A 24,597-nucleotide genomic window follows, 5' to 3' on the forward strand; every position below is an offset into this window, starting at 1 on the left:
GCAGACGGGCGCGTTGGCTGGGACGCAATGCGGGGGCAAACACGGCAGGTCGCCCTCCGCAGACACCCCCGGTGGGGCAGGGTCCCCCCCCAGCACAGCCGGCCCCAGTCGCCCTCGCCGGAGCAGAGGGACAGCAGCTCCCCCACCTCTCGAGGGGCCAGCCCCGCTTACTGAGGTCGCCAGTGCCGTCTCTGCGGTGCCAGCGTGAGCAGCGGCTGTGGCGTCCCTGCTGCCCGGGGTGCCTCCTTCCGCCTGCCGGGGCAAAGGAAACCTGGTGAGCCTGGAGGTGCCAGGGAGGGGGTGACACTCGCAGGGACGGTGTGGCCGTCCTTGCTGCCAGAGGAAGCGGGGGAGGGCCATGAGGCCACGGACAGGCATGGTGCAGCATGTATGGTGGCCGTCACCCTCTGGAGATGTCCCCATGTGCCAGCACTGCCCAGCACATGGCAGATGGGGCCAGGGACGCACACAGAATATCTCTGGGTGGGCGTTGGTTTGATGTTTTGGGGACTCCAGCAAGACAAGGCTGAGCAGAGGCCCCCGACCACCCCACTCAGCCGCCTGCCCTCCCAGCGCTGCTGTCTGGGGCCAGGTTTTGCTGGACTGAGGCTCGGCAGAGCCATCGGGGAGCGGGGCACAGGAGGATGGAGCCACCATGTCACCTGGGCTGTGTCTGTGGTGCCGACCCGGTGGGGAGTGGAGCCGTCTGCTTCAGGCTTCTTCATGCCCAGCCCCAGGCCACCGGTCACAGCATCTGTTTTCGGAGCTGATGACTGCAGAAGAAACACAGCAAGTCAGGCACTGGGGCACGATGCCAACAGCCCTGAGTGCTCCTTGTGCACCAGCCCCCAGGAGCAGAGCATCCCTGCCCCACTCCGCTGCCAGTGCCACACACGTGTGACGTCCTGCAAGCGTCACGCCGAGCCCTACCTGGGCAAAGAGCAGAGGCCAGGCTGCTGCCCTGGGCAGACGGCCACGTGCAAAGTGCCCTGTGGGACTGACACCCCCCAAATCAGACCTGACGCTTTGTCCCTGGGGGTTTCAGGGATTTTTTGGATGGATTTATAGACACCACGGGTTAGGCGAAACTGGTTTTCAGAGGGTGGGCGAGACCCACCAAATCCATTTCACTCGTGTCCGCAGCAGGTTTATGGTCTGCACCGGCTGTGGTTACATCTGGGGTGTCAGAACCTCGGGGGAATGGAGACAGGTTTCCAGCACTCCCCCACTACAGGAATCTGGAGCTGCCAAGGGCTCCTGCACCTGGGATGCTTAGCCAGTGCTCAGCATTCCCCAGCCAACGGCCTCCCCTGCCCAGCGCCGGCTATGGGGCACCACGGAGCTGATCACCCATGCCCACGGCCCCTGACCCTGCAGCCCATGGCGTCGGATGCTCCGCACAAGGGTTTCCAGGCTGGCTCACAGAAAGCTCAGGCTAATTCTGCAGCTTTTTCCTGGGTCCAGTCTGGACTCGCCCTGGCAGCTCCAGGCAGTGTTGGGACTTACCTGCCAGGGCTGGAGGGCTGCCCCGGCGCTGACCGGGCGGGAGACGGCCCTGGCCCGGCGCAGAGGCAAGGCTACGTTTCGTCCGAGCTGGGTCTGGCTCTACAGCTCTCTCCCCGTGGCATACACCCAACTTCCACACGCATGCCACATGCATTTTTCTTAGCCCCGTTATAATCACCCCCGGCACGGGAGTGACCCTCCACGAGCTTTGGTGCGGCTCCCACAAGCTACTCTGCAAATCCCTCCCGGTCCCGGCATGACCAGCGGTTAGTTGGCAGCACATTTCTCTTCACTACACGAACTGGTCTCTGACTTCATGCAAAACACAAGGACAGAGCCGTTGGTTAGTGACACGTGCCCTTCCCAGCTGCTGCCACGCTGTAGTGGTGCGAGGGACGGGGTAGGCAGCCAAACGTGGGGGATTAAGAGAGGACGACGACTTCTCCTGGTTAGCAGATGCACAAAACACACGACAGAGCCATGCAACACAGACGACAGCATGCATCGGGGGAAAACAGCTACACCGGACAGGAGCCTGGGGATGTTTGAAAGCTAGCATGCTCTTCCAAACCAACGTGGGAGTGCACACCAGCAAGGCAATACCAGGCACCAGGACAAGGAACATGGAGGCGTGGTGGCACTGAGACAGTCTCGGTGGAATGGCGTCCCTGTGTACCTCTAGCTGGGAGACATCCGGGCTGGGCTGGGAGACCTTCTCCCCGCCTTTGACATCCTCTTCCAGTCTGGGAACTACTTTGTCTGTGTGCTGGAAGGAAACCAGGCCTTCGTCTTCCGTTTCACTCTTGTCCTTGTCCAGCTCGGGCAGGCTCCGGGAGATGTCCTCAAAGGCTGTGCCGTGGAAGTCACCGATCACTGTGAAGTCCACCTCTGCTTCCAGGCTGGAGGTTGAACTGACCGTGATGCTGGAGCACTTGCGCTCGATGGCCAGGTGGTTGTCCTTCAGAAAGACCGAGTCCTTCTCCTGGTCCTGCTCCTCATCGCCGGTGTCGCTCTCGGGAGCCCTGTGCCGAGGCGGCTTAGCTTTCTCCTCGGCGCCCTCCCTCAAGCCCGCTCTCTGAATGAGACACAATGGCGGAGAGAGACGGAGACAGTGAGCACCGCATGGCGCGGCAGCGCTGGTGCTGCTGACGGGGGAGAGGGGAGGAGGAGGAGGAGAAAGAAGGCTGCAGCAAACATCACAGAGTAGAGTCAAACACAACTCAAGCATGGAGACTGAAACCTTTCTGACAGCAGCGACTTTGCAGGGGTGGGGTGAGGGGAGAAGGGTTATTCCATCTGATATTGCCAAAAGTCTATTGGTAATTAATCATCTCAAAAAAGGGTCAGCTTGGAGGCACGTCAGTGCACCCGGTGGAAGCAGATGTATGCAAAACAACAGGTCTGTTAAGAGGCATTCAGACAGCTCAGACGCCGGTGCTATCGTATGTCAGTAAGGTTGGGCACTCAAAAAAAAAACAAACGAAGGGAAAGAAAGAGAGCAGAGTTTGAAAGAAAAGGGCCCCACCAGCCACGCACAGTGAAGGAGAAGCGAAGAAGCGTGCCAATTCCACTGAGCATCTGCGTGGGCCCTGCGGAGCATCGCCCCGGGGGAGGAGGACCTGCCTGCGCCGGGGGGTGAATCTGCCCCACCAACACAACGCTCCCCCTCACGCAGCCGGGGGCGAGTCTTGGGGATGACCTGGTTGAGTGTTTGGTCAGTGTAATTGACAGCACGATCAGAGCCAAGGGATGACCTCCCTCCGTCAGCTCTTCTCCAGCCATGGACATACCTCTCAACTCCGCCGTCAGAGGGTACGTTTCCCCTCGCCACGCTTTGCCATGAAGCCATGGGAAATCTAGACCCGTGCTGGACTTTGGGAAACCTAGACCCATTGCTGGACTTTGCACCTTGCTCTAGAGAGTCCTCCCTCAGGAACAGCTCTAAGCCCACTGATGCCAGAGGAGACCCACCTCCTGGACTCTGGTCCCAGCATTTGCAGCCAGAGCCATCCCCGCAACGGGCCAGGCTGTGCCGGCACAACCTTCCCTTGGCACTGCTGGGAGGTTGAGAGGTATGAGAAACAGGGTGTCAGACAAACTCAAGAGGAACACACCTGCGTACACGTATTCGTGTGTGTGTGTATGTATAAATATATACATAACAGCTCTGCAATGGGGAGAGGAGCTGGAAGCACACAGCCCTCAGCTGGTTAAGGAGAGCTTTCATACTACAGTAAGCAGTTAGTAAAACAGCACTGAGACCTGGAAGACCACTGGAACAGCAGTCTTTAAATTCTCTTCTTTCAGGCTGGATATTACTGACGGTTCAGATAAATCCTTTTCTTCCCCACTTGGTTCCTGAGATTTGCTCTGGATTAGAGAAAATGGTTAGTTGTAAGGAAATGAACTCTACAGGAGCTGATCTAGCGCTTACAAGAGCGAAGAAAGCTGTTTCATCATCCAGCCACCAGCTTGCTGAAGACAGGGGAGGGTGGGTGAGGCCGGCGAGCTAAGCAAGAAGGGATATCAACGTAAGAAATGCAAGGGTGAAGCTGGAAGCGTGGGCACGCTGCTGCCAGGTGTGTCTGCGTGTCCGTGACAGTCGCAGCTCCTTCAGCCACCCCCCGTCTCCCTTTCTTGCTCCTGGACATGAAGCTTGGGTGCCTGCTCTCGGGTTTAGCGAGTGGCATTCTCCAGGGAGCCAAAATGTTGGGGGGGGTCACAAAACAAAAGCTGATGAACCAACTGGCCAGCGGGTCTGCATTCAGCAAATAAGCCTGACCACACACACATACATAAAAGGACAGGGGATGCAAAGCGACTGCTGTCAGTCAATGGATGTGTGAGGAGCCACTGAACATGATAATAAAGAGCCACACAACATGCGCATGAACTTTCCGTCCGGACAGTTCATTGGAGGAGTTACCACGGCTTCTGCCAGTGTGAGTTCGCAGCCAGAGTCGGGGGAGGCCAGGTCACCACTGTCTTCTCCTTCGTGCTCCAGGTCAACAGAAACATCTTCTTTCAGAGAGAGGGGCTGGGAGGTGTCTCCTGAGCCAGCCCCTTGCCCGAGGGCCAAGGAGCCCACACTGGACGCAGGTCCCACCGGCGTGACGGGCACCGCCGGCAGTGAGGCGAGGCCTGTGTTTAAAAGCACGTCCTGTGCCAGACTCGTCTTCCCCTTTGCTTTTGCTGATGTCTCAGCTTCAGGCACGTGCTCTTGTCCCTCCTGGGCTGCCCTTCGCTCCGCTTCGCTTTGCTCGAACATCTTAATCTTAGAGGCCACTGAGGTTTTCCCGTAGCTCTCGCTCTCCTGCCAGCTACCTGGGGCCACAGTGACATCTCCATGCTCCTGGGACACAGCTCCTGTCCTCCCAGCCACGCACATCAATGACCCAGGCTCTATTTGATGTGTCCCACTGCTCGCTTGCAGCTCTCCCCCACCTTCATAGATCAAGGTAGAGAGCCGGTACATCTTGCTTCCTTGACACAATCCTGCTACAGGGGACTGTGGGACATCAGCAGCTTCTTTGGGAGGAGACTTATCCTGCGGTGGCTGCCCCGGAGCAAGGTCACTCTCCCTGGCGGTTTCTCCTACTGTAGGGCTCTTGCCCTGCAGATCTTGTCCCACATTAAACTCCAAGTCCCAGGGTGGCTCTTGCGCTTTGGGATCTGCAGTGTGCAGCAGCCGTCCAGCCACGGGACCCTCTCGGGGCCGGTCTCTTATTATGGCCTCAGTCTGTTCTAGTTCTTCTGCCTTGGGAGGCAGCTCTTCCATGCAAGGGCTTTTGTCATGGGACAATTCTTCCATCCCACAGCCTTCATCTCTGGTCAGCTTCCCTGATGTGAGTCCTATGTCCTGAGAGAGCTCATTTATCATGGTCTTCTCCTCCTGGAGTGGCTCTTCTGTGGCAAGGACTTTGCTCTGGGTTGCCCTCGCTGTGACAAGGTCCATGTCCTGGGCCACCTCTCCTGTGGCAGGGTCTCTGACCTGGATTGGCTCTGCTGCAGCGTCTGTGTTTTGGGGTGGTCCTCCTGCAACAGGACTTGCACCTTGGTGTGGTTTCCATGTAGCAAAGCCCATGTCTTGGGTTTGTTCTTCAGACTCAGGACTGGCGCCCCTGGGTATCGCCACTTCTGCGACAGGGCTCACGTCCTTGGGTGCTCCTTTGCCTAATACAGGGCTTGCCTCCTTGCGTGCCACCTCCGCTGAGGGGTTCACGTCCTTGGGTATGCCCACACCTCTTACGGGGCTGGTGCCCTGGGACAGGTCTCTGCCCTCAGGCTCAGTGCCTGGGGCTGGCTCTGCAGGGACAGGGCTGGATTGCTGGGGAAAGGGCGTAGGGGCAGGAGTGCTGGGTTTATCCCCCTCCGACCCCACAGTGGGGTGAGGGTGGCCCTGCCAAAGCACAGCGGACGGAGGCGACTTGGTCTCTATCTCTTCCATCTGAAGAACCATTCTGGCAGTTTCCTCCTTGTCGCCATCTGCTCCAATCCTTCCTGAGAGCCCCTCCGCTGCCATGCAGATGTCCGGGCGCTGTACTGGGCTCCCTCTGTGCTCCTCAGCCCCACGGCCGTCCTCTGCCAGGCCACACGGCTTCAAGCCTCCCACTGGGCTTTGCAGATCCATCTCCTCTGGTCCCACCTCTCGGGAACACGGTAGGGCTTCACCTCCCTCGGGTGCTTGATAGCCTGTCAGCTCAGCAGGTGCTTTCTCTTGCTGTAGGGGCGGCCCTTCCTCCCGCCCCGAGGTGGGATGTCCTGCCAAGCTGGTCCCATCACAGCCTGCCCCGGGCTGCTCCGGTGCTTCGGCAGGTTTTCCAGACACTGCCCTGTGTTGCTGACCTGCTGAGGAAGGGGGTTGGAACCCTTCTGCCGCAGGTGCCGCGTGCCCGGGTCCCTCCTCGGACGTGTTCACAGGGGCTTCTGGTCTCTCTGCCAAGCCAAGCCATCCACCAGTCTCCAAGAGCAGGTGTGTTTTACTGTTCTTCTCCTCTCCCTCTAGATCTCCTAAGTAGATGATCCTCTGGGTCGCAGAAGTCTCTGAGCTGTCGTCACTAGCCTTCATTTTAACTTTAACGAGCTCTGTGGCTGCAGCCAGCACCCTGGCCTCCTGCTTCCTGGGGGCTGCAGAAGCACGCTCCTTGGAGACCACCTCGCTTTCTCCCTGGGGAGGCTCTGGCCCCAAAATCTTGGCCCTTTGCCTCTCTTCAGGCTGCTGACATGGCTCGGGCAGACCTGGCTCACTGGTGGTTGCTTCCTCGCCCTGCTCTTGGGACTCCTCCTCTGCGCTCTCAGCTGGCAGGCGCTCTGCCTCCTGGCTGGGCTTCCCCCGGGTTTCCTTCTCATAGATCTCATCCTCCCAGACAGACTCAAAATCCTCTGGACTAGCGATCATTTTTGCTCTCGTCCGGGTATCCAGGGCTGCGTCTGTTGGCTCTTCCTGGCCTGCCAGTTCCTCGGCTTTCCCTACTGCCATCTTCGCTTTCGATATGCTCGCACTCATTTTCACCTCTGAGGTACCTGCATGTGCTTCTTCTTTCTTGCCTCCCAGAGCTTTCTTTAGAGCTACCGCTTCCAGCCTAGGAGTTTCTCTCTCTATAAATACCCAATGCTCCGAGCCCTGCATTGCAATTGGAGCAAGAAGAGTTAGCATCAAACATACTTTACCTAACTGCTGATGACTGCTGTCACGAGTAACAGAAAGCTGATCTGCCTCGGACAGGGCTGACTAAACTATTATTATTATTCATGCAAGAGTTGAGGCAGGGTCTATACAAAGAGCCTGGCAACTCGCTAATGGAGAGAAAGGACTGAAAATAAGGGGACTGATGCTGTGACAGGGACTAAGCGCCTCTATCCTCTCCAGGGACCACGTTTTGCTCTGGGCGGTGGCTCATTGACATACCTGCAATATCTGCAGCTTTGTTGGAAGCACAGAAGTGGGAGCAATACTCCCAGCAGACACGTTGACAGCCATTGAGGCATCTCTCATGAGGCAGGGGAACACAGCTGGTTGAACCCAACCGGGGCTCCCCATCTGACTCCTGTTTTCAGCTGGCTCTAGCAATCTCCATGAGCAAAGGGTGAGATTTCACTGTAGGCAATGGTCTGTGTTTCGAGTAGCTTCACTCTCAGCTTCATCCACGTGCCCTAAGACTATGTCAGACTGCCAGGAGCATGAGCAAGAAAAGAAACCACCTTTAGGTATCAGAAAGGCCCTTTCCCCTTCCTACCAGATGCTGCAGCAATTATTTAGCAGAGGTTTCTAGCGATGCTGAAACCAAGCAGTTCAGAAAATGTAACCTGTAAAAGGTTACCTGTGAAATGTAAAAGAAGACCACGGGCTTGGCAGCTGAGACAGCCACGGGTACTGCAGCAAGGACCAAGCAAAGGTTGTGGAGCATCCTGCAGCAAGTGGGTATGTGATATACCACAGAGCGCATCTGTGCTGCTGCGCAGGGGAGGATGCCAGTTACTGTTACGACATACGCTTTGTACATTCACGTGTTTGTCCTGCAAGACAGCTAAAGACTTCACAAGTGCCAAGAACAAAGCACTGCTAAAATTCAACCACTTCTGGAACAGAAGGTAGAAAATAACCCACGAGAAGAGAGCAGCAGGAGAACATGTGCGCCGATGAGGAAGCCCAGCCGCCTCCCCAGCCATCCTACTGCAGGCAGCACACGCGCGAAGGGGCAGCAGCCTGCGGGCAGAGCCAGCGTCCCTTCTGCAGGCTGGGCACGACTGACCCTCTGTGGCACCAGGATGCACTCCAGCCCCAGTGAGTGGGGGGCTGGCTGCCCGCTCCCCGCTCAAACTAGGAAAAACAATCCATGAAAACGTGAGCCATGCCCCACGCAGGGGGGTCAGGGTGAATGTTTGGAGCAATTGCACCCAAAATGGAAATCTAATAACTGATATTGAATAAGGGGAAACAGGGGGGCAGAGGGAAGCAGAGCGAGAGGGAAGGGAAAAGAAGATGAGATTAGAGGAGAGAGAGAAAGGAGGAAAACCAATTACTAGTGGAAGGGCTTCCACAAGGTGCGGAATCAGACATTGGTGAAAGCGCCCGGCAGAAAAATGCCACCTCCCAGCTCCTGCCTTCTTTACCAGACTGCCAAAGAAAGCAAAGCTCCCCAGGCACAGTGCCCCAGGCCTTGCCCTGGCAGCACCGCGGCAAGCAGCAGACCTCATGCCTGCCCCCCTGCCCCGGGCTCTGGCAAGAGCCCCCTGAAAATCCCCCACCAGTGCCAGCAGGGCTGTGCCTGGGTGGGAGGCACCACGGGGGCTGCGCACGGGTACGGCCCGCCGCTGGCCCCCTGCGAGAAAGCCGAGCCACCCGCGGGCAGGGGCGGGTGCAGGCTCTTCGCACTGCCAGGACAGCCCCTGGGATGGCACACGTGCACGGGCAAGCCACGCCACGCATGGCAGCAAAGGCACCCTCCTCCACAGATGGAAGACGGATCCTTGCCCCGGACTCTGCCGTGGCACCTGCACCCTGCCACAGCCAGGCAGCCCTGCGCACCCGTGCTGGAGGAGCCAGGTCTTCAGGAGACCTGTCCCACGCCAGCTCCCTACGGCATCGCTCGCACAAGCCTCTCTGATACCCCTTTACCCTGCGCTCCCAAGCACCGTCTGGTCTCCAGGTCCCTTCCTCCACACCTGCCTCCACTGCAGGTTTTATTTCTTCCTAGTCCATGGAAATGGCAACGGAGGCAGTCGGTGACTGCCAGGAGCACCAGGCTGCACTTAGGTCTTTCACAGTTGGGTTTGACTCATGAAAGGAACATTATCACTAACTCGGGGGCTGCGTTGGGTCTGCCGGGAAGTCCAGGCTGGTCTCTGGCATTGCCTCAACACCAGTCTTCCTGCTCAGTAGCGATGCTTGTGAGCAATTCGACCAGAAGTCTGCTTACTTTCCTGAGGCTACAGCATCTTCTCTTCTGCTCCTGCACTGCGGTCTCATTGCTGAACCCTTTCTGCAGCCAAGGACAGGATGGACAGGTTGTGAGCACATGTACAAATCTCTTCAGAGAAGCCCTCTCGTCCCCATTCTCTGGCTGCAAACCAGAGTCCTTTGGAGGAGACCTTCCCTGGACAAAGATGATGAGTTTCTTCAGGCTCCTTCTCCGATTTAAGGCTTGAGATATATGTTGTAGAGCAAAAAGTCTTAAGACAAGTCTTCTGAAGCCTGGAACAATGTGTTCATCCATGGCAGCACCTCTTAACCAGTAAGGAAAACCCAAAAGCTCCAGATTTATTTCCAAACCAGCTTCCTTCTCCTGAAACTTTGTTGGGATGAGCACAGCCCACTCCAAGGGAACAGCCAACTACTCTGTGGTGTGTCCTGAACTCTGCCCCAGAGCACTTAACGCCAGCTCTGGCCACAGCTCTGGTTCCACAGCTCATGGCAGTCCTTGTGTCTCCAGAGCTTGAGGACTCTCGAGGATGTTCGGTGTAAATATATGGATACGTGGGTATGTCCTCCAGGAAAGAAGAGAATTTCTGGAGCTTTGGAGGTCAGTAGGCTGGCAGGACAGAGTGCGTGCCAAGGCAGGACCTGAGTCTAAGAAGTGATGATGCTGGGAAGGGTCTGTCCGTAGAGTAACCTTGACTTCCCAAGGGATAAATCACTTTCATACTCACCCCCACACCCAATGCATCTGCTCTAGCAACAGGAGCATTTGGGAAGGCCACCTGGCCTACACATTGCAAGAAAGAGCAAGCTGGTAGAAAGGAAAGAAATGCCGGCATGGAGCAGAGACAACCTTCTGCCCCTGCCAGCAAAGCCCACAACTTTAGTAGAGCCCGGGGCAGGCAGGAGGCTTCTTCCTTTGGCATCCTTCAATGTCCCTGCCATCTTTCTTTGCTCCTCAGGGAGACCCAGCTCACCTGAAAGGAAAGCATGAGCCTCACGACAAGGAGGGGAGAATAAATGAATCTGAGACGTTGAGATAACACACTGGATTGCTTTGTCAGCCGAAGCTGAAGAGACTCCTGGCACCTCCCAGCACTCTGGTCCTCCAGCAGGAGTGAGGACTGAGGGATGGAAGGGAGGGTGGAGACGTGTAGCTGGGGGTGACAGATAACCCAACCTCAGTGGGTCTGAAGCCCACGGGCACCAAGGGGCTTTCTGGCTGAGCGTGATGAGAGCTCCAAGCTCTGCAGATGTGCTGTCCTCATGTCATCACCCTTTCAGGACCATGAATTCCTCATGGCAACCACAGGCCAGGAGAGGACAAGTTCCCATATATCAACTGCTGAGCCTCAGCCCCTAACGCCTGGAGAGGAATCACCAGTGAGGCCACCTCAGCACCTGGCACCCCAAGGGTCTCCGGAGGGCAGAGGGGAAGATTCTCTGAATCAAGAGCTGTGTGCACACCTCACTTCTGCTGTTTCTGTCCACCAGCTCCTAAATAGTGGCACGTAGAGGGTCCCAGCGTGGACCGGGAGATGCTGCTGCAGAGCCCAAGCGCCACTGAAGGTGCCTGTGTCCTTGCTGAAGCCCGAGGCTGTGCCCAAGCCCTCACTCACCCCCATACTACCTCCTGGGGACACGCGCTCCAGCCAGCCCGGGTTCAGGCTCCCGCCATGCTGGTAGGGCACAGCCTGCCGACGCTGGCAACTTCTGCACTGACTGAGGGAGATGACAGGGAGAGTGGGACCAGCCTCGCCCCTGCCCCTGCCCCTGCCTCGTCTGCCCCCCTGCCTGATGCTGCTCCTGCTCCGCTGCCTTCCCTGGGGGCACCCGGGCAGGACGTGCAGCCCAGCACCGCTGGGCACCACACTGCGGCGTGGCTGGGTCCAACCACACCAGAACCAAGTCTCAAAGACCATTTTTCTTCTGCTCAGCGGTATCTTCTCTTGGCTGTCCTGGGAAACAACCACCATCACGTGAGATAAACCCTGCATGCAAGCAGTGCCGAGAGCCCACATTCCTCACCCGTGGGCACTGCGCGAGGACATCGAAGGCAGCATGACCCTGCCTTGCACAGGCATAAGTCCAACATTTCTGATGCCTCCAGAGATGCCCTATTTCAGGGTGCCTGGGCCCGGGGAACTGTAACTGTAGTGAATGGAAAGCACAAGGTTTGCTAAAGACAGCTTGTAGCTGCCCACCTGCTTACACCCGGAGCAGACACCCGCAGAGTGCCTGTGCCAGAGGGTCAGCACTGCCGCGGGACCCCCAGCACCGGCCTCCAGCACGGCCCCCTCACCCACAGAGCCAGCCCTGGGGGTGCACAGCGGGGCTCCGCTGGAAGGTCTCTCCTGCCTCACAGCCCAGAAGAAAGAGCCGGAGGAGCAGATTTCACCAACAGCCCTGTCCTGGCGAGGGATCCTGCCCACCGCTGGAGAGGGGATCCACCCAGGGGGGCCAGCAAACGGCTCAAGCTCTGCTCAGAGGGCAGGAGCCACCTCGGCAGGCCGGAGGGCCCCACGGGGGACAAACTGTGAGAGCGAGGGGTGGGGAGAGAAGGTGACAACCTCAGGAGAGGAGATAAGGCTTTTCTGCGTGAAAGACTCCATGCTTAGGGAAGCTCCGTGCTCAGATGCAAAATCGTCTAAGGTGTCCTCTTCCATCGTCTGTGCCAGCACGGAAACCCCAGCACCCACGGGGAAAGAGAGAGAGAGACAGAGAGACAGAGAGAGAGAGCACATGAGAAGGAATGAAGGAACAAATGGAGGGTAGGTGGGTGCGTGGATGGGTAGACGGATGGATGGGTGGATGGAGGGGTGGATGAGCAGAGGTCACAGCTATGCCAGCTCTAGATGCTCCACTTACATCTCTGCACTTTCATATATTTGCTTGTAAAAGAGATGCGGGGTGAAGTCCCTCTTCCTCTTCCCAGCTCAGTGCTTTGATGAGGGGCTGTGAGCTCACCTCTGCCCGGGTCACCCCGCAGCCCCGGCTCTCCGGTCAGCGCTGGGGGCCAGCGCACATGCACATCACGAATCTCCCGCAGAGAGCCCCTGGCCCGGCCGCCCCCCAGCGCCCCGCACCCTCCTCACCCAGCCCCACGTCCTCACTTGCTCTGCAAGACTGTCCCGGGAGGGAGCCAGGGCAAAGCGGGCCCCGTGTGTGGCGTCCACCCTGCCTGGAGCCATGCCCACTGGTGCGGGCACAGGCTGGCTCCAGAGCCTCTGTGGGGGAGAGAACCCCGCGGAGGGAAGAGCAAGCAGGGAGGGTCCTGGGCAGGGAGAGGGCATCAGGGAGCATCCTGGCAGCAGGGATGCCCCTGCCACACGCTGCCTGTACCGAGCCAACCAGGAACCCAGCGCCGCAGAGCACCCAGCTGCGCCACATCTGCACCCCTCATGCAGCACCGGGGGCTCTGCCTGTCCTGGCACCCCCAACTCCAGCTCCCCAGGCGCCTTTCTTTCACACTCGCAGTCCCACGGCAAAGCCAGCAGGCAAAATGTCAGGAGGGGAGGACGTGCGTGCAGGATGCCAGTCGGCACCGCTCACCCCTCCGCCTACTCCCACCATCCAGGTCCCGGCCTGTGAGAGCACCACGGGGCACCTCTGCACAGGCGCCTGGTCCTGCTCTGCTGAGGACACCCCTCGGGCAAGAGCTGCACCGGGCACTGCCACGCAGCAGCCCTGCTGGTACGAGGGGTGAGGAAAGCCCCATCTCATGCACCAACAAAGCCACAGCCCAACTCTCAGGTGCCCCCAAAACACAGCCCTCTGGAGAAGGATGAGAAGTTCAACCCCATGCAGTGCCTGGGCACAAGGGGAGATCACTACCAGCAGTGTGAAAACGATTAGCTCGTTACAAAACTTAGAGACAACGGCTTGGCCAAAGGCCCCCTCCCTCCATTCCGTGTCCCCACCACATAATTTCCACCATGGTCCCCCAGGGTGGCACAGCAGGCAGAGACCCAGAGCCCAACAGCTGAGGAACACCTCCCCGCGAATAACCTGATCCCCTCCATAAGAGAAGCAGCGGAACAAACCTCGCTGGCCTTCTCTGGGGTTCCCTTTGGTGTTTCATCCTCATGCTTGGGTGAGGAAGAGGCTGGTGAGGAAGGCAGCCTCCTGTCCCGGTCCCTGTGAACCAGCTTGCTGTTGGGCTCCTTCAGGGTCCGTTTTAGTTCATTGATGCTGGCCTGATGCTTCAGCAAAACATCTTCTGGCTTGTCTAAAAACTTGGGGAAGGAGAGAGGAAGATTATGATTAAAGCACCAGCCAAGGCAAAAGAGATGAGCAGGGGCACTGGGAGGGTTTGCTTCACATTGGGCTTGACTTTAGGGTCTCAAGAGCCAAATGAACAGCATGGCAGAGCACCCTGGTCTGCAGTTCTCACTAAGACCGTTGCAGGGAGCAGCAAAAAGGCAGCACGGGGCTGAACGCGCGTGGCAGGCTTCCCTCCATGAAGGGGACAGCGTGCCCCTTCGGCATCTCCAGCTCGGCCTGTTGAGGACAAGCTAAGCCACCTGGAGGAAGAGAGTGGGCTCTCCCTTGGGACCAGCGAGGGATCGGGCCCTGTTGGAAATACCAGCAGCCTCCTCTGCTGCTCTCTCGTGCCAGGCACAAAGGCAGCCGGAGCCTCAGTCCCAGCAGGGCAGGAAACCGGCATTTCCAACGGAGCTCCTTCGACGTGGGCTTCTGCCAAAGGGCAGGAGGTCAAGGGCTGGTCAGAGATGTCCAGCATGGATCCAAGTCTGGACCACCGTGGACCAGCCTGGGCCCAACAGCAGCCTGGGGTGGGGTGGGGTCTGGCCTGCTGTGGAGAGGGCACAGCTCAGAGCGCTCAAGTGCGAGGTGGGGTTTAGGCGTTAGAGCATCGTTTTGTGACGGTACAGGCACCAGGGTGGCTCCCCTCGTCCTGCCGCAGAGGTGGGCAAACTGGCTCAGAGCAAGAACCAGCAAAAGCAAGAACCCTGGCTTCTGCTTCAAACTCAAACTCAAACCTCTTCTGAGGTTCGAAAGGAGTCACCTAAAATACCTCCCTGGTATTTCTCCTCAGCAACAGCCCAGAGACCTGAGAGACCCCCATGAAAACCCTACCAAATTTCCCAGATCCTGAAGGCTCAGCGCAGCTCATGAAAAAACTCCCCCCGTGGACCTGCGTGTCTGAGCCGTGGAGAAGTGCTTCATGGTTTGCCCACCTCTGGGCTCGGGGCGTGCCGGGGGCCGGCGGAGCAGCACATGCACATGCAGCGGGGCAAGCGATGAGGCGGGCAGGGGAGGGACCGGGACCGGTGCCCGCCGCCCCGGCAGGGTCTGCCCTGCGGTGCCGAGCGGGACGGTGAGGGCTGCGTGGTGCCAGCGCGGCAAACCCCATCGCCCGGTTGCGTTTGCCCCCGTCGACAGCTCCAGCAAGGATCTACGTCCCACTGAGAGCAGAGGGGGAACCCCCGGGGAGCAGCCATGGATTTCAGGCTGGGATGAATCGCTCCTGATGGGGGGCCACCGTGGACACGGGAGTTTGTGCAGGGGAGGGCACAGCCTCCCTCTTCTCTCGCTCTCAGGCCGGGCAGATGCAGGCAGCTGCCCTCTGGCACAGGGGGGGTGCCAGTGCCTGCCCCCACAGGCAGCTGAGCGGGCGCTGGAGGAAGCTCAGAGACCCATTTGCCCCCGGCGAGGCGGGATGGCAGCCGCAGCGCTGCGCGGAGCTCCAGCCCGGCTCTCCGCGGAGGGGAGCCCCGCTGCGGGAGCGGGGGGCTGCGGGAGGGCCGAGCCGCCGGGCAGGGCAGGTGACGGAGGCGGTTTGCGTCAGGCAAAAGCAGAGCACGGGTCGGGGCGCCAGCGGGAGGGATGGGACCAGCCTCCACAGAAGAGCTAGGGCCGCAGGGCTGGACGGAGAGGAGACACGAGGCGAGGACATGACGGAGTCAGTAACACGAGCAGAAACCGGGTCTTCCCAACGGGCCAAGGACTCGGCGCGGGGGCCTGGCCGTTGCGCCTTGGGAGGGCTCTTGCTCACACGTATGATTAGGACTACCTTACTTAGTGGGATAGAAGATGCCGTGGGCGCGCTGGGGCAGATCCCCAGCTGTCTGCTCATCGGGCTTCTCTAGCATCCAACCCCCCGCCCTGGTGCATCTTGTATTCCAGTAAATAGGCTGACACACAGTGTTGCTTTGGAAAGGATGGACAATATGATGCACCGATGAGGACTAAGATACTCCAGAGAAAGAATACCTCCTGCTTGTGCCTGGGGGTTGTTTCGTGCTCCGGCTGGCAGCAAAGAGAGGGTTAAAAGTAACCAGCAGGGTCAGTCGTGGGAACTTGTCACAAACATCGCAGTTAAGCTGATGGGCTGGTAGGGCGCGGAAGGACCGGACCCCCCCTCCCCTCGTAGCGTGGGGCTGAAATGGGCTGGGGTGTCCCTGGGCCAGCCCAGGGGCCGGGGCAGGGAGTGGGTGGGCTGTGCCCGGGCAGTGGCGGGCACGAGTGGGCACCGGTGTGCCTGGCCTGTCCCCATCCCCATCCATCCCCATTCCTGTCCCGGAGCGGGGCTGCTCCCAGGTCCAGCCCTGCCTGGGGGACGAGCCTTGAGACCACCTGGAGGGCGCTGGGGAATCAGAGTGGAGCCGAGCCCCTGTCACAGCCCCGTTTCCACTGGTGAGGCCAAGAGCCCTGTCCCAAGGGTCCCAGCAGCCTGGGGCACAGCTGGCGGAGAAAGGGCTGCAGGGGACCGTGCCCCGAGGTGACCTTCCTGCCTGCAGCCCAGCCCTGCTGCCTGTGCCCGGTCCCTGCCTGCCCCCTCCAGGTGTGAGCCAGCCTACCCCTCCACCTCCACCCGCCTCTGCCCGCCTCGTCTGTACCTTCAGCTCCTTGATTTTCGTTGGGGTGGTCACCTCCTCGTCCTCTGTCTCGGACCGTCTCCTGCTGCCAAACTCACCGTCCTCATCCCGCTTGTCGCCCTCCGTCCCGGCATCGTGGTTCTCGCTGACGGAGGCTGGGCGCGAGAACTCTGCCCGTGGGGGAGAGCCCGGGTCACCCCAGCCCTGCCACCCCAACCTCCACCCCAGCCCTCCGTCCCCTGCCCCGCACCCTGCCAGCTCAGACCTGAGGGCCGAGGAGCCCCGAACACCCTGCAGCAGGGACGGCTGGTCCCAGGGGTCCCAGGGCACAGGGAGCCGGGGGGAGCCCCGTCCCCAAGCTGCCTGACCCCAGCCCTGCCACGTCCCCCCGCTCATGCGCAGTCTGAGCCATCACTTGGGGTGGAGACAGACCCTCTGCCATGGGGATGCGGTTGGGGACAGCCTCCAGAAGGAAGCCTGACGGCTGCTGTGACCCTGCCAAACGAGCCGAACAGCTCGCAGAGACGAGCCGAACAGCATTCCCCTCGCTCCCGCCAGCGGACCAATCTCCCTCCCCCTCCCCAATTTGGGGCATACCTCCATCAAGGCTGCGAGACATGGTGTACCGTTTGCTGGAGGAGCGCTCGAAGAAGGGAGCCGGGCGGTCGATGAGGGCGCTGGCCTGCCGCGTCTGCGCCTGCGTCCGCCCACTGTAGCGAAACTTGGAGCCCATCACCAGGAAGCCCTTGGGGGGTGGCTCTGGGGACACCAGCCTAGGGGTGAGAGAGGTGGTGGAGTGCCATCAGCGAGCCCCAGCCGTGCCCCCCGGCACTGCCCCCCACGTGTACCCACTGTGGCAGAGGCAGGAGCATGTCTGCCTCCGAGAAGGGAGGCCTGGAGAAGGTCTGGAGAAGGTCTCCTCACCTGAAGAAGGTGTGATGCTCTATGCAGACCTTCCAGAGACGCTTGGCAGAGCGGTGGTTGGGCAGCTTGAAGCCAATGGTGCTCTCAAACTGTTCGTACTTGGGGGAGACAGAGACATATCGTTACAGGCAGATCCTGCCCTAGAGGACATGATGGGATGGGACCTGCCTTGCCAAGGCCCTCAGGTTCCCCTGGCAGGAGCCATGACCATGCAGAAAAAAGTCGTCTTCAAAGCAGTGCTGGAAAGGTCCATGCCCAGCCCCACTGGGTGGTGGGATCACACCCCCACACTTTTGGCCTAAGCACTTTCCTCAACTGTAAATGGCTTTTCAGTGCAAGATAAATTCCCTCAAGAAACAAAAACCTTTTACAGCTCATTTTGGCGAGAGGGCATCACTCTCCATTTTAGATGCACTGTCCTTGCCCTCCTGCCTGCTGGAAAACGTGGGTGGAAATGCATTCTCCCATCAGTGCACATAAAAGTGAAAAGAGTGAAAATAAAGTCAGAAAGGGAACGAAAAAGCCTCCTGATGTTTTTTTGTGAAGCATGGAAGACATATCAAAAATGGCCCTCAACCCCCCCTCCTGGGTGACCCCCCTACGCCAGCGGGGTCACGGTGTCTGGCTGGTGGGGAAAGGAGCCCGCGGTGCCCTCAGCCTGCTGAAGTCACTTTGCCAGCAAGAAAATGAGAGCACGAACAAGAAAGCACTTGCTGAAAGCCTCCATACGCCACAGAAGATGTGCTCTCTTGGCCAGCATGGACATTAACTTGGGACCCTTGGGGCAGAGGCTGGAGCCAGGCGAGGACCTCCCTGCCAGGCAGCCCCAGTCCAGCCGAGCAGGCTCCCTGCCGTGCCCCGGGGTCGCTCTGGTGCATGGCACCCACCTCACCCGGGCGGATCTTGATGTAGAAGTTGCTCCTCTTGTAGGAAATTTTGAGGATCTTGGGCCAGGCGAAGCGGTTGATCCTCAGCCGGTCCCTGTAGATGAGGAGGCCATTGGCGCAGACGCCCAGCATGATGTCGATGCCCTCCGAGTCCTGGAGGAGGCAAGAGGGACAGGAGGGCACTGCTCAGCTGCCCAGTAAGAACCAGTCCGGCCAGCAGTGCCACGCTCCCTCCTGCTCAGTGCTCTGCTACAGGGGACCGGCTGACAGAGAGGTTACTGAATCACAGACTGTTGAGGTTGGATCTCTGGAGGTCCTCTGGTCCAACACAAGGCCACCCAGAGCCGGCTGCCGAGGACCGTGTCCTTGTTGAACCTTCATTGTGGGAGGAAGGGACTGTTGCAGGCAGTAGGGCAGGATGGGGTGGCACTGGCCATCGCTCTGGCAGCCCCACGGCCCCCTACCTTGGCGTGGTGCAGGTCCACCCCGTACATGGAGAGCTTCTTGGCGTTCTCCAAGAAGTGGATCTCCGCTTCCCCGGGGGTCATTCCCCTGCAGGGAGACAGACAGGGGGACATGTGGCCGGGCGCCCCACCGGGCGTGGGCCAGCTGTCTGGTGCCTTCCTCGCCACCAGCCCATCCTCTCCTGGGGCTCACCGGTAGGTCTTGTGCAACTCCATGATGCGTTCCTCCAGCTCCCGCGTCTGGTTGGGGGCGAAGCGGAGCTCGCTGACGTAGTTGCCCACGTGCTCCTCAGCATCATAGTCGCCCAGCTCGGCCTGCACGGCGTAGGAGCCCAGCAGGGCATGCGTGACAAAGGAGCAGGGCAGGCGCCCCGTGATGATGTCCGCACGGAGCTGCAGGCACAGGTAGTATCTGCAGGAGAGAGGGCAGAGGGTGAGAGCGGGGCAGAGGCGCGTGCCCTCCGGAGCAGGCTGGGGCTCCCCGGGAAGCGGCAGCGTGCACCCCACCTTGCACTGCTCTCCACGGGGACTGTCACCTCCCACGGGCACCCTCCTGGCTCCGCTCTGCATGATTTAGACATGCCGCATGCAGCGGGAGGGCAGCCCGCGTCCTGCCTGAGCCCTGCCCCTCCACATGCTCCCAGCCGGTCCCCTGGGAGCTGCCCCGGCAGCTGTGCCCATGGAGGGGTGGTCCTCACCTTGTGATGTCCTCCGTGAGCTGGGCAGGGTCTGGAGGGTAAAACTTTACGGTGAAGGCGAAGTTCCAGGGCCCGCCTAGGGAAGGGAGAGAGCAGTAAGGGCAGCACCCACGCCGGCTGCACGCAGGCGTGCACAAGCATCTGGGCATCCACTAAGGGTCCCATGACCCCCCCCAGCCCGGCACAGGGCAGGGACAAGGAGGCTGCAGAAGCTGCCAGGAGAACAGCCATCGGGACACCAGCATGACTTGGTTAATCGTCCCCAAACAGCTGGGGAGAGAAAAGCATCACAACTTCAGGAAGCCATCAGCTCAGCGTGACTTCCAATGTCACAGCAAAAGCCTCACAGAAGATGCCACCTGGGGCAACAGCCCTTCTGCTGCCCCAGCAAAGCAACATCATGGGCAAAGGCACCCCAGGACCTGTCCCAGCAAGTCCCCCACTCTTCCCCCCATCCCTGTCCTCCCTGCTCAGGGCAGGTGGGGATGGCGCCCAGAGAGGGACCGGGTCTCAGCCAGCTCTCCGGTGGCATAGATGGGGTCCTTTGCCCCCCACGCCTGTCATGAGTAAGAAGAGAGGTGGGTAACAGGCAGCTGAACGAGCAACAGCATCCCTGTCCCCAGGCCAGCTGCCAAAGGTCCCCTTCAGGGCAGGTGGGGAGGGGACCCGCCGGAGGACAGCCACAGCCGAGCTATCCGGGAGCCCCGCGGGACGCCCCAGGGCTGGGGAGGATGGACCCTCCCTGGACACTTACTGCGGATCTGCTTCTTGATCTCCTTGGAGGGGTCCAGCCAGTTCTGCAACGAGGAGACAGCAGGTCAGGGGGGCCCCCACCACGGAGTGGGCAGCTGCAGAGGGACCCCCCCGCTCACCTTCTGGCTGTCCGAGTCGCAGAAGGTGAGGCCGAAGTAGTCCTTCTCCAGGAGGTTGAGGTGCTCACACACCATGTCGAAGAGGACCTGGCCTCGGGCGTGCTTCTGTCGGAGACATAGAGAGGCTGATGGTGAGCCGGCTCCCTTGTGCTCCTGGAGACCCGGCAGGCGCAGGCAGCACCCGCTGGGTGCAGGCAGGGAGCACTGGGGAGGCTCAGGGCAGCCCTGGCCCTCCTGGCGACCACCAAAAAGTGCTGCGCTGCCTTAGAGCGGCCCCCTCACCCGGCAGCACCGCTCTGGGGATGCCCAGGCGGTCCTGGGGCTGCAGGGACGGGGCACGGTCGAGCCCAGCCAGTGCGGTGCAGGCAGCAGGTCCCACGGGCCAGGGGCATCCAGTGCCCACGCCCCGGCTCGTCCCCCATCACACCAGGAGACAGCGATGCCAAACCAGAGAGGGGTCCAGCCCAGGCCGGCGAGCTGGGACAAATGTGCCCCAGAGCTGGCGGCAGCCGGCGCTGCCCGTGGGACAAGCTCCTTCCCAACACCCTCCCCTCACCTCCTCCCCGCCACCTCCGCGGTGGCGGCTGGGTCCCGCAGCACGGCGTGACAAACGAGAGCCACGAAGAGCCCGAGCCGCGCGCAGGGATGGAGGGCACCCTCGTTATCCGGTCCTTTGAGTTCCCCTGAATCTCCCTTCATTACTGGTGGCAGCGAGGCCCAGGCTCGCTCATGGAGATGGAAGAACAACCCCTCCCACATGTGTTTCTCCCCTGTTTACAGCCTTCCAGCCTGGCCGCTCCCATCTCCCCTCTCCGGAGCCCCTTCACCATGCGCCCCAGGGACGGCAGCCCCGGGCACCAAGCGGCACAGCCCCGGCTCGCTGCCCCCAGCTGCAACCCTGGGCTCCTGCTGCCCTCCAAAGCCTTTCCAGCAGTTGCAATCACCCTTCCTGGGTCTCCTTCCTCCTGCCGACCCGGGTTTTGAAGGCAGGGGCTCACCCCTGGCACAGGCCGGGGTGTCACACTGAACGGTTTGACTCCCCTTTTTGATTTTTACTGAATTAAGCCTTATTTAAGCATGCGGGCAAGGCACAACTATTCCCACAGGGCCTGCGAGAAAGAAAGAAGAAATGCAGCCTTTCCACACTAAACCCTCTCCCCTGTGCCCCAGGCGGCTTTTTTAGAGAGCAGCAGCAGCTCTCTAAAAGTCGGCCCCATCCTCTGCACCACAACAGCAGAGCTCGTCCTTACCCACGCCCGGCGAGGGGCATTGCTCTGCTCGCTGCCAGCGAGCCTGCAACCCGGGTTTCTGCTTGCATGCCGGTTTTGCTTGGCCAATGCTACGGGGAGAGCCAGGGGAAGGACAAGCCCGCCGGGGCTCGCACAAGCCGCTCCCGTGCCCCCTGAGCCCCCGCAGTCCCTGGGGTGCTCCGCTCCTTTTCTTCTTCGGGAGGGCTTTCAATCTTCGTGACAACCCCTCTTTCCACAGCTTTGTGACAAATTTTACCGCTAAAGCGACAGTCAGGGCTGCTGGAGCACAGAGATCAAAGGCCCTGCTGCCTGTGCCACGGGCAGGGGGCCAGACCCCCCCACCGCCGGCTGCCTCGGGGTGCTCACTCATCCCAGGCAGCCACGCTCCTTACGTTCATCACTCCTGCGCAGCCGAGACCCGGGGGAGGCAGGACCTGCATACAGATGCAGGTCCGCTCTGCGCAGCCAGCTCCGAGCTGCTGCCAACAAAAACCCGTCTGCCCACTCGCCAGCAGCAATGCAAAGGTCTCCCTGGCAAAGGCTCTGGGACTTCTGCTCCTGAACAACCTCAGCTTTTGCATTTTTAAGCAATGTTGCCAGTCCTTAAAAACGTCCCTCCCACCAGGATGATGCCGCAGGTCAGAGCAGCGCTGCCTTCCCCAGCCTGCAGGCAGGAGACAGCAGCGAGCGCTGGGGACAGAAGCAGGCACTCCCGGCAAGTGCTTCTCCTCCCAGCTGCCTCTGCCGCTGCGGCAGAGCCACAGGACCCTTCCACAAAAACCAGCTTCAACTCCTGATTTAATCCTGGCTGTCCCCCAGCCTGTCCTACGAGGGAGAGGTCCCCGTGCTGACAGCGGCTGAAGCAGCCCTGCAGCATCTCCCAGTGCCAAGGCAGCCCCTGGCAGGAGCCAGGCCCCTCTGTCCCTCCCTGCAGTGACAGCCACTACCAGGGAATCCCCGGCGCGCACCCGCGTGCGCTCATGCACGCCCACGCCACGCGCTTGCGACGCTGCACAAATAGCGGGTGGCCCACACACCGAGAGAAGGCTGCTGGGCCGCCTGCCCGGGCCCGCCGCCCTGCCCGCGCACACGGGGATGCAGCTCGGAGGACGTGCACGTGTATCACCCTTACGTACGCGTGCACACACACACGCACGACGCTGCCAGGCTCTGACACGCCTCCCCACACGGTCCCTGGCCTGCCGGCTTTATGGGGAGGGGCAGCAAGGGATGAGAAGATGAACGCAGAGAGGATGGACGCAAACCCGCCTGGGGCAGCCGTGAGGGTCCGCGCGTGTCAGCCTCTTCGCACCAACACATGCACACACATCCCTCGCCTTAGCACGTGGACAGCCAACACCCCGCGCTCTTGAGGTGTCGGCAGACAGGCTGGCGCGTGGATGCGTCGTGCACGTATTGTCAGGCAGAGCTCTATCCCCCATCTATTAAGCTTCTACTTTTCAAACGCTGTTTTCTATTGTGAATAGCTGCCGAATTTGGATTCACTGGGCTGAACTTCCCTGCTAGGGTCTGTCTTTCCAGATTTTTTCCTTATTTTGAAATTTCAACTTAAATGGCTATTTCTGTGGATCCTCTTCCCTAGGAGAGAGGTACTACAAAGCAGTCTTTGGAAGAGCCCTGACATCGGGGACTCGCTGGGCTGGGCAGGGTCCCCGGGCTGAGACGTGTCCCTCCTTGGTGCCAGCGCAGCCCCCTGAAGCTGGGACTCACCTCCACCTCGCATTCGTACTCGGAGGCATCGAGCAGGGTCACTCTGCAGAGGGCACTCTTCACTTTCTTGGTGGTTTTCTGGGGTGACTTCTGGGTCTTGCTGGGGGTTGTTTTGTCAGAGAGCCCGTCCGTCTCGCTGTAGTCCTTCTCCTCCATCTCTGTGCCCTGGAGGGGGAGACGCACAGGGTTACCCGGCACCACTGCCAGGATGGACGGACAGACAGATGGGGAAAGCCCTCCAACAGCAGGCAGAAGAGGGCAGCTGATGGGGGGAGGCTCACGACCTCTTGGGAGTCTGCAGCCAAGCCCCGTTCCCCCACCCCACGCCGCCGGCACAACCAGGGTCCCTGGAAAACGGGTGCCCGTGAGCCGGGGGTGAGTTCAGCACCCAAAACCTCCCTGCCAACTGCCTGGTGCAGCAGGCAGGGCCAGCGCAGCGCCGTACTGCCGGCAGCAGCGCAGCTCCCCAGCAGCTCCGAGGCCGACATCGGGTGCAGCTGCTGCTCCCAGCCCTGCCAGGGGCAGCTCAGTCCTGGGACATGGGGCCCCCCGCTTCCTCCCCCCGCCCTGGCCGGCGGCCGCGGCAGTGCCGTTTCCAGCACAGTCAGCACTTCGGCCTGCCGTACTGCTCCTTCTGCCTGTCCTGCCCGCAAGGACCCGGGCAGGCAGCTGGGAGGCAGCCGGCAGAGCCCATCCGCTGCCCTTTGTAGGGGGCTCCCCTCCGGGGTGTTCCCCCGGGGCCGACAGCACAGGGGAGGTGCCCACCTCACCGGGCTCCCCGCAGCCCCCGCGCTGCAGCAAGGACACGGCGATGGGCAGCAGAGAGCGGTGGCACGTCCCCTTCCTCTGCTGCGCCTTCCTCTCTGCCGCATCTCATGGCTCCCGGCCGTCACCCACTCACCGGCTCCGTATTTCGGGCATCGGACGGTGCCCCGGGCTTCTCATTGGCCTCAGCGTCCCGGCCGGCGGGGTTGGTGGCTGCGGCGGCGGGGCCGTGCGCGGCCGCTTCCAGCTGCTGCTGCGGAGCCTCCTCCTGCGCGTTCTTCACCTCCGAGCCAGGGCCCGTCTCCGTCGTCATGGCCGCTGGTCACCCTGCTCTGCCACCGCCACCCACAAGGAGAGACAGGAGGTGTCACCCGGGGATGGAGGATGCCGGCCGAGCAGCCAGCAGCCCGGGATGCCCCGGCCGCATGGGCAGGCGTGGGACCTGCCCATCTCTGCCCCACTGCCTGCACGCACAGATCCGCTGCCAGGCCCCCGGCTCCCTCTCCGCGCCGGGAGGTGGCTTTGCCAAGGGCCGGTGGCCGCAGCACAGATTGTCAGGATTTCATACTCAGTTGAGCCGGAGAAGAGCCAGCGGTGTGGGGAGGGACATCGGTGGCAGGGACCCAGCGCGGTCAGGGCGCAGGGCTCACGCCCCATCCCCATGCTCACAGCAGGGAGCGGGGCTGGCCATAACCCCCTGCTCCCCCCAGCCCTGGGGCCTTCGGTACCTTCACTAGTATTTT

General features: G+C 60.7%; 1 protein-coding gene across 5 annotated transcripts in view; it reads right to left on the minus strand.

Annotated features, from left to right (window-relative positions):
- The window catches only part of EPB41L1 (erythrocyte membrane protein band 4.1 like 1), a 28,641-nt gene extending 4,567 nt beyond the window's left edge, over positions 1-24,074 (minus strand). The window contains exons 1-17 of one of the 5 annotated variants that reach the window (XM_075166070.1): positions 23,991-24,030; positions 23,090-23,254; positions 20,109-20,213; positions 19,991-20,033; positions 19,237-19,312; positions 18,732-18,950; positions 18,539-18,626; positions 18,075-18,227; positions 17,188-17,285; positions 16,861-17,036; positions 16,285-16,433; positions 15,659-15,694; positions 13,468-13,659; positions 11,995-12,093; positions 2,183-2,581; positions 663-773; positions 172-252 (exon numbers count right to left, since the gene is read on the minus strand). In XM_075166070.1, coding sequence (XP_075022171.1) covers positions 172-252; positions 663-773; positions 2,183-2,581; positions 11,995-12,093; positions 13,468-13,659; positions 15,659-15,694; positions 16,285-16,433; positions 16,861-17,036; positions 17,188-17,285; positions 18,075-18,227; positions 18,539-18,626; positions 18,732-18,950; positions 19,237-19,312; positions 19,991-20,033; positions 20,109-20,213; positions 23,090-23,245 — 2,181 coding nt within the window. In that variant the 5' untranslated portion in view covers positions 23,246-23,254; positions 23,991-24,030. Of the gene's footprint in view, positions 1-171; positions 253-662; positions 774-2,182; positions 2,582-3,768; positions 3,877-4,432; positions 5,739-11,994; positions 12,094-13,467; positions 13,660-15,658; positions 15,695-16,284; positions 16,434-16,860; positions 17,037-17,187; positions 17,286-18,074; positions 18,228-18,538; positions 18,627-18,731; positions 18,951-19,236; positions 19,313-19,990; positions 20,034-20,108; positions 20,214-23,089; positions 23,255-23,990 lie in introns of those variants that run through there. The other 4 variants (XM_075166071.1, XM_075166074.1, XM_075166073.1 and 1 more) reach the window with 4 other exon arrangements.
- Positions 24,075-24,597: the final 523 nt, after the last annotated feature.

This window comes from Calonectris borealis, chromosome 17 (genome assembly GCF_964195595.1).
Source record: "Calonectris borealis chromosome 17, bCalBor7.hap1.2, whole genome shotgun sequence".
Lineage (NCBI taxonomy): Eukaryota > Metazoa > Chordata > Aves > Procellariiformes > Procellariidae > Calonectris > Calonectris borealis.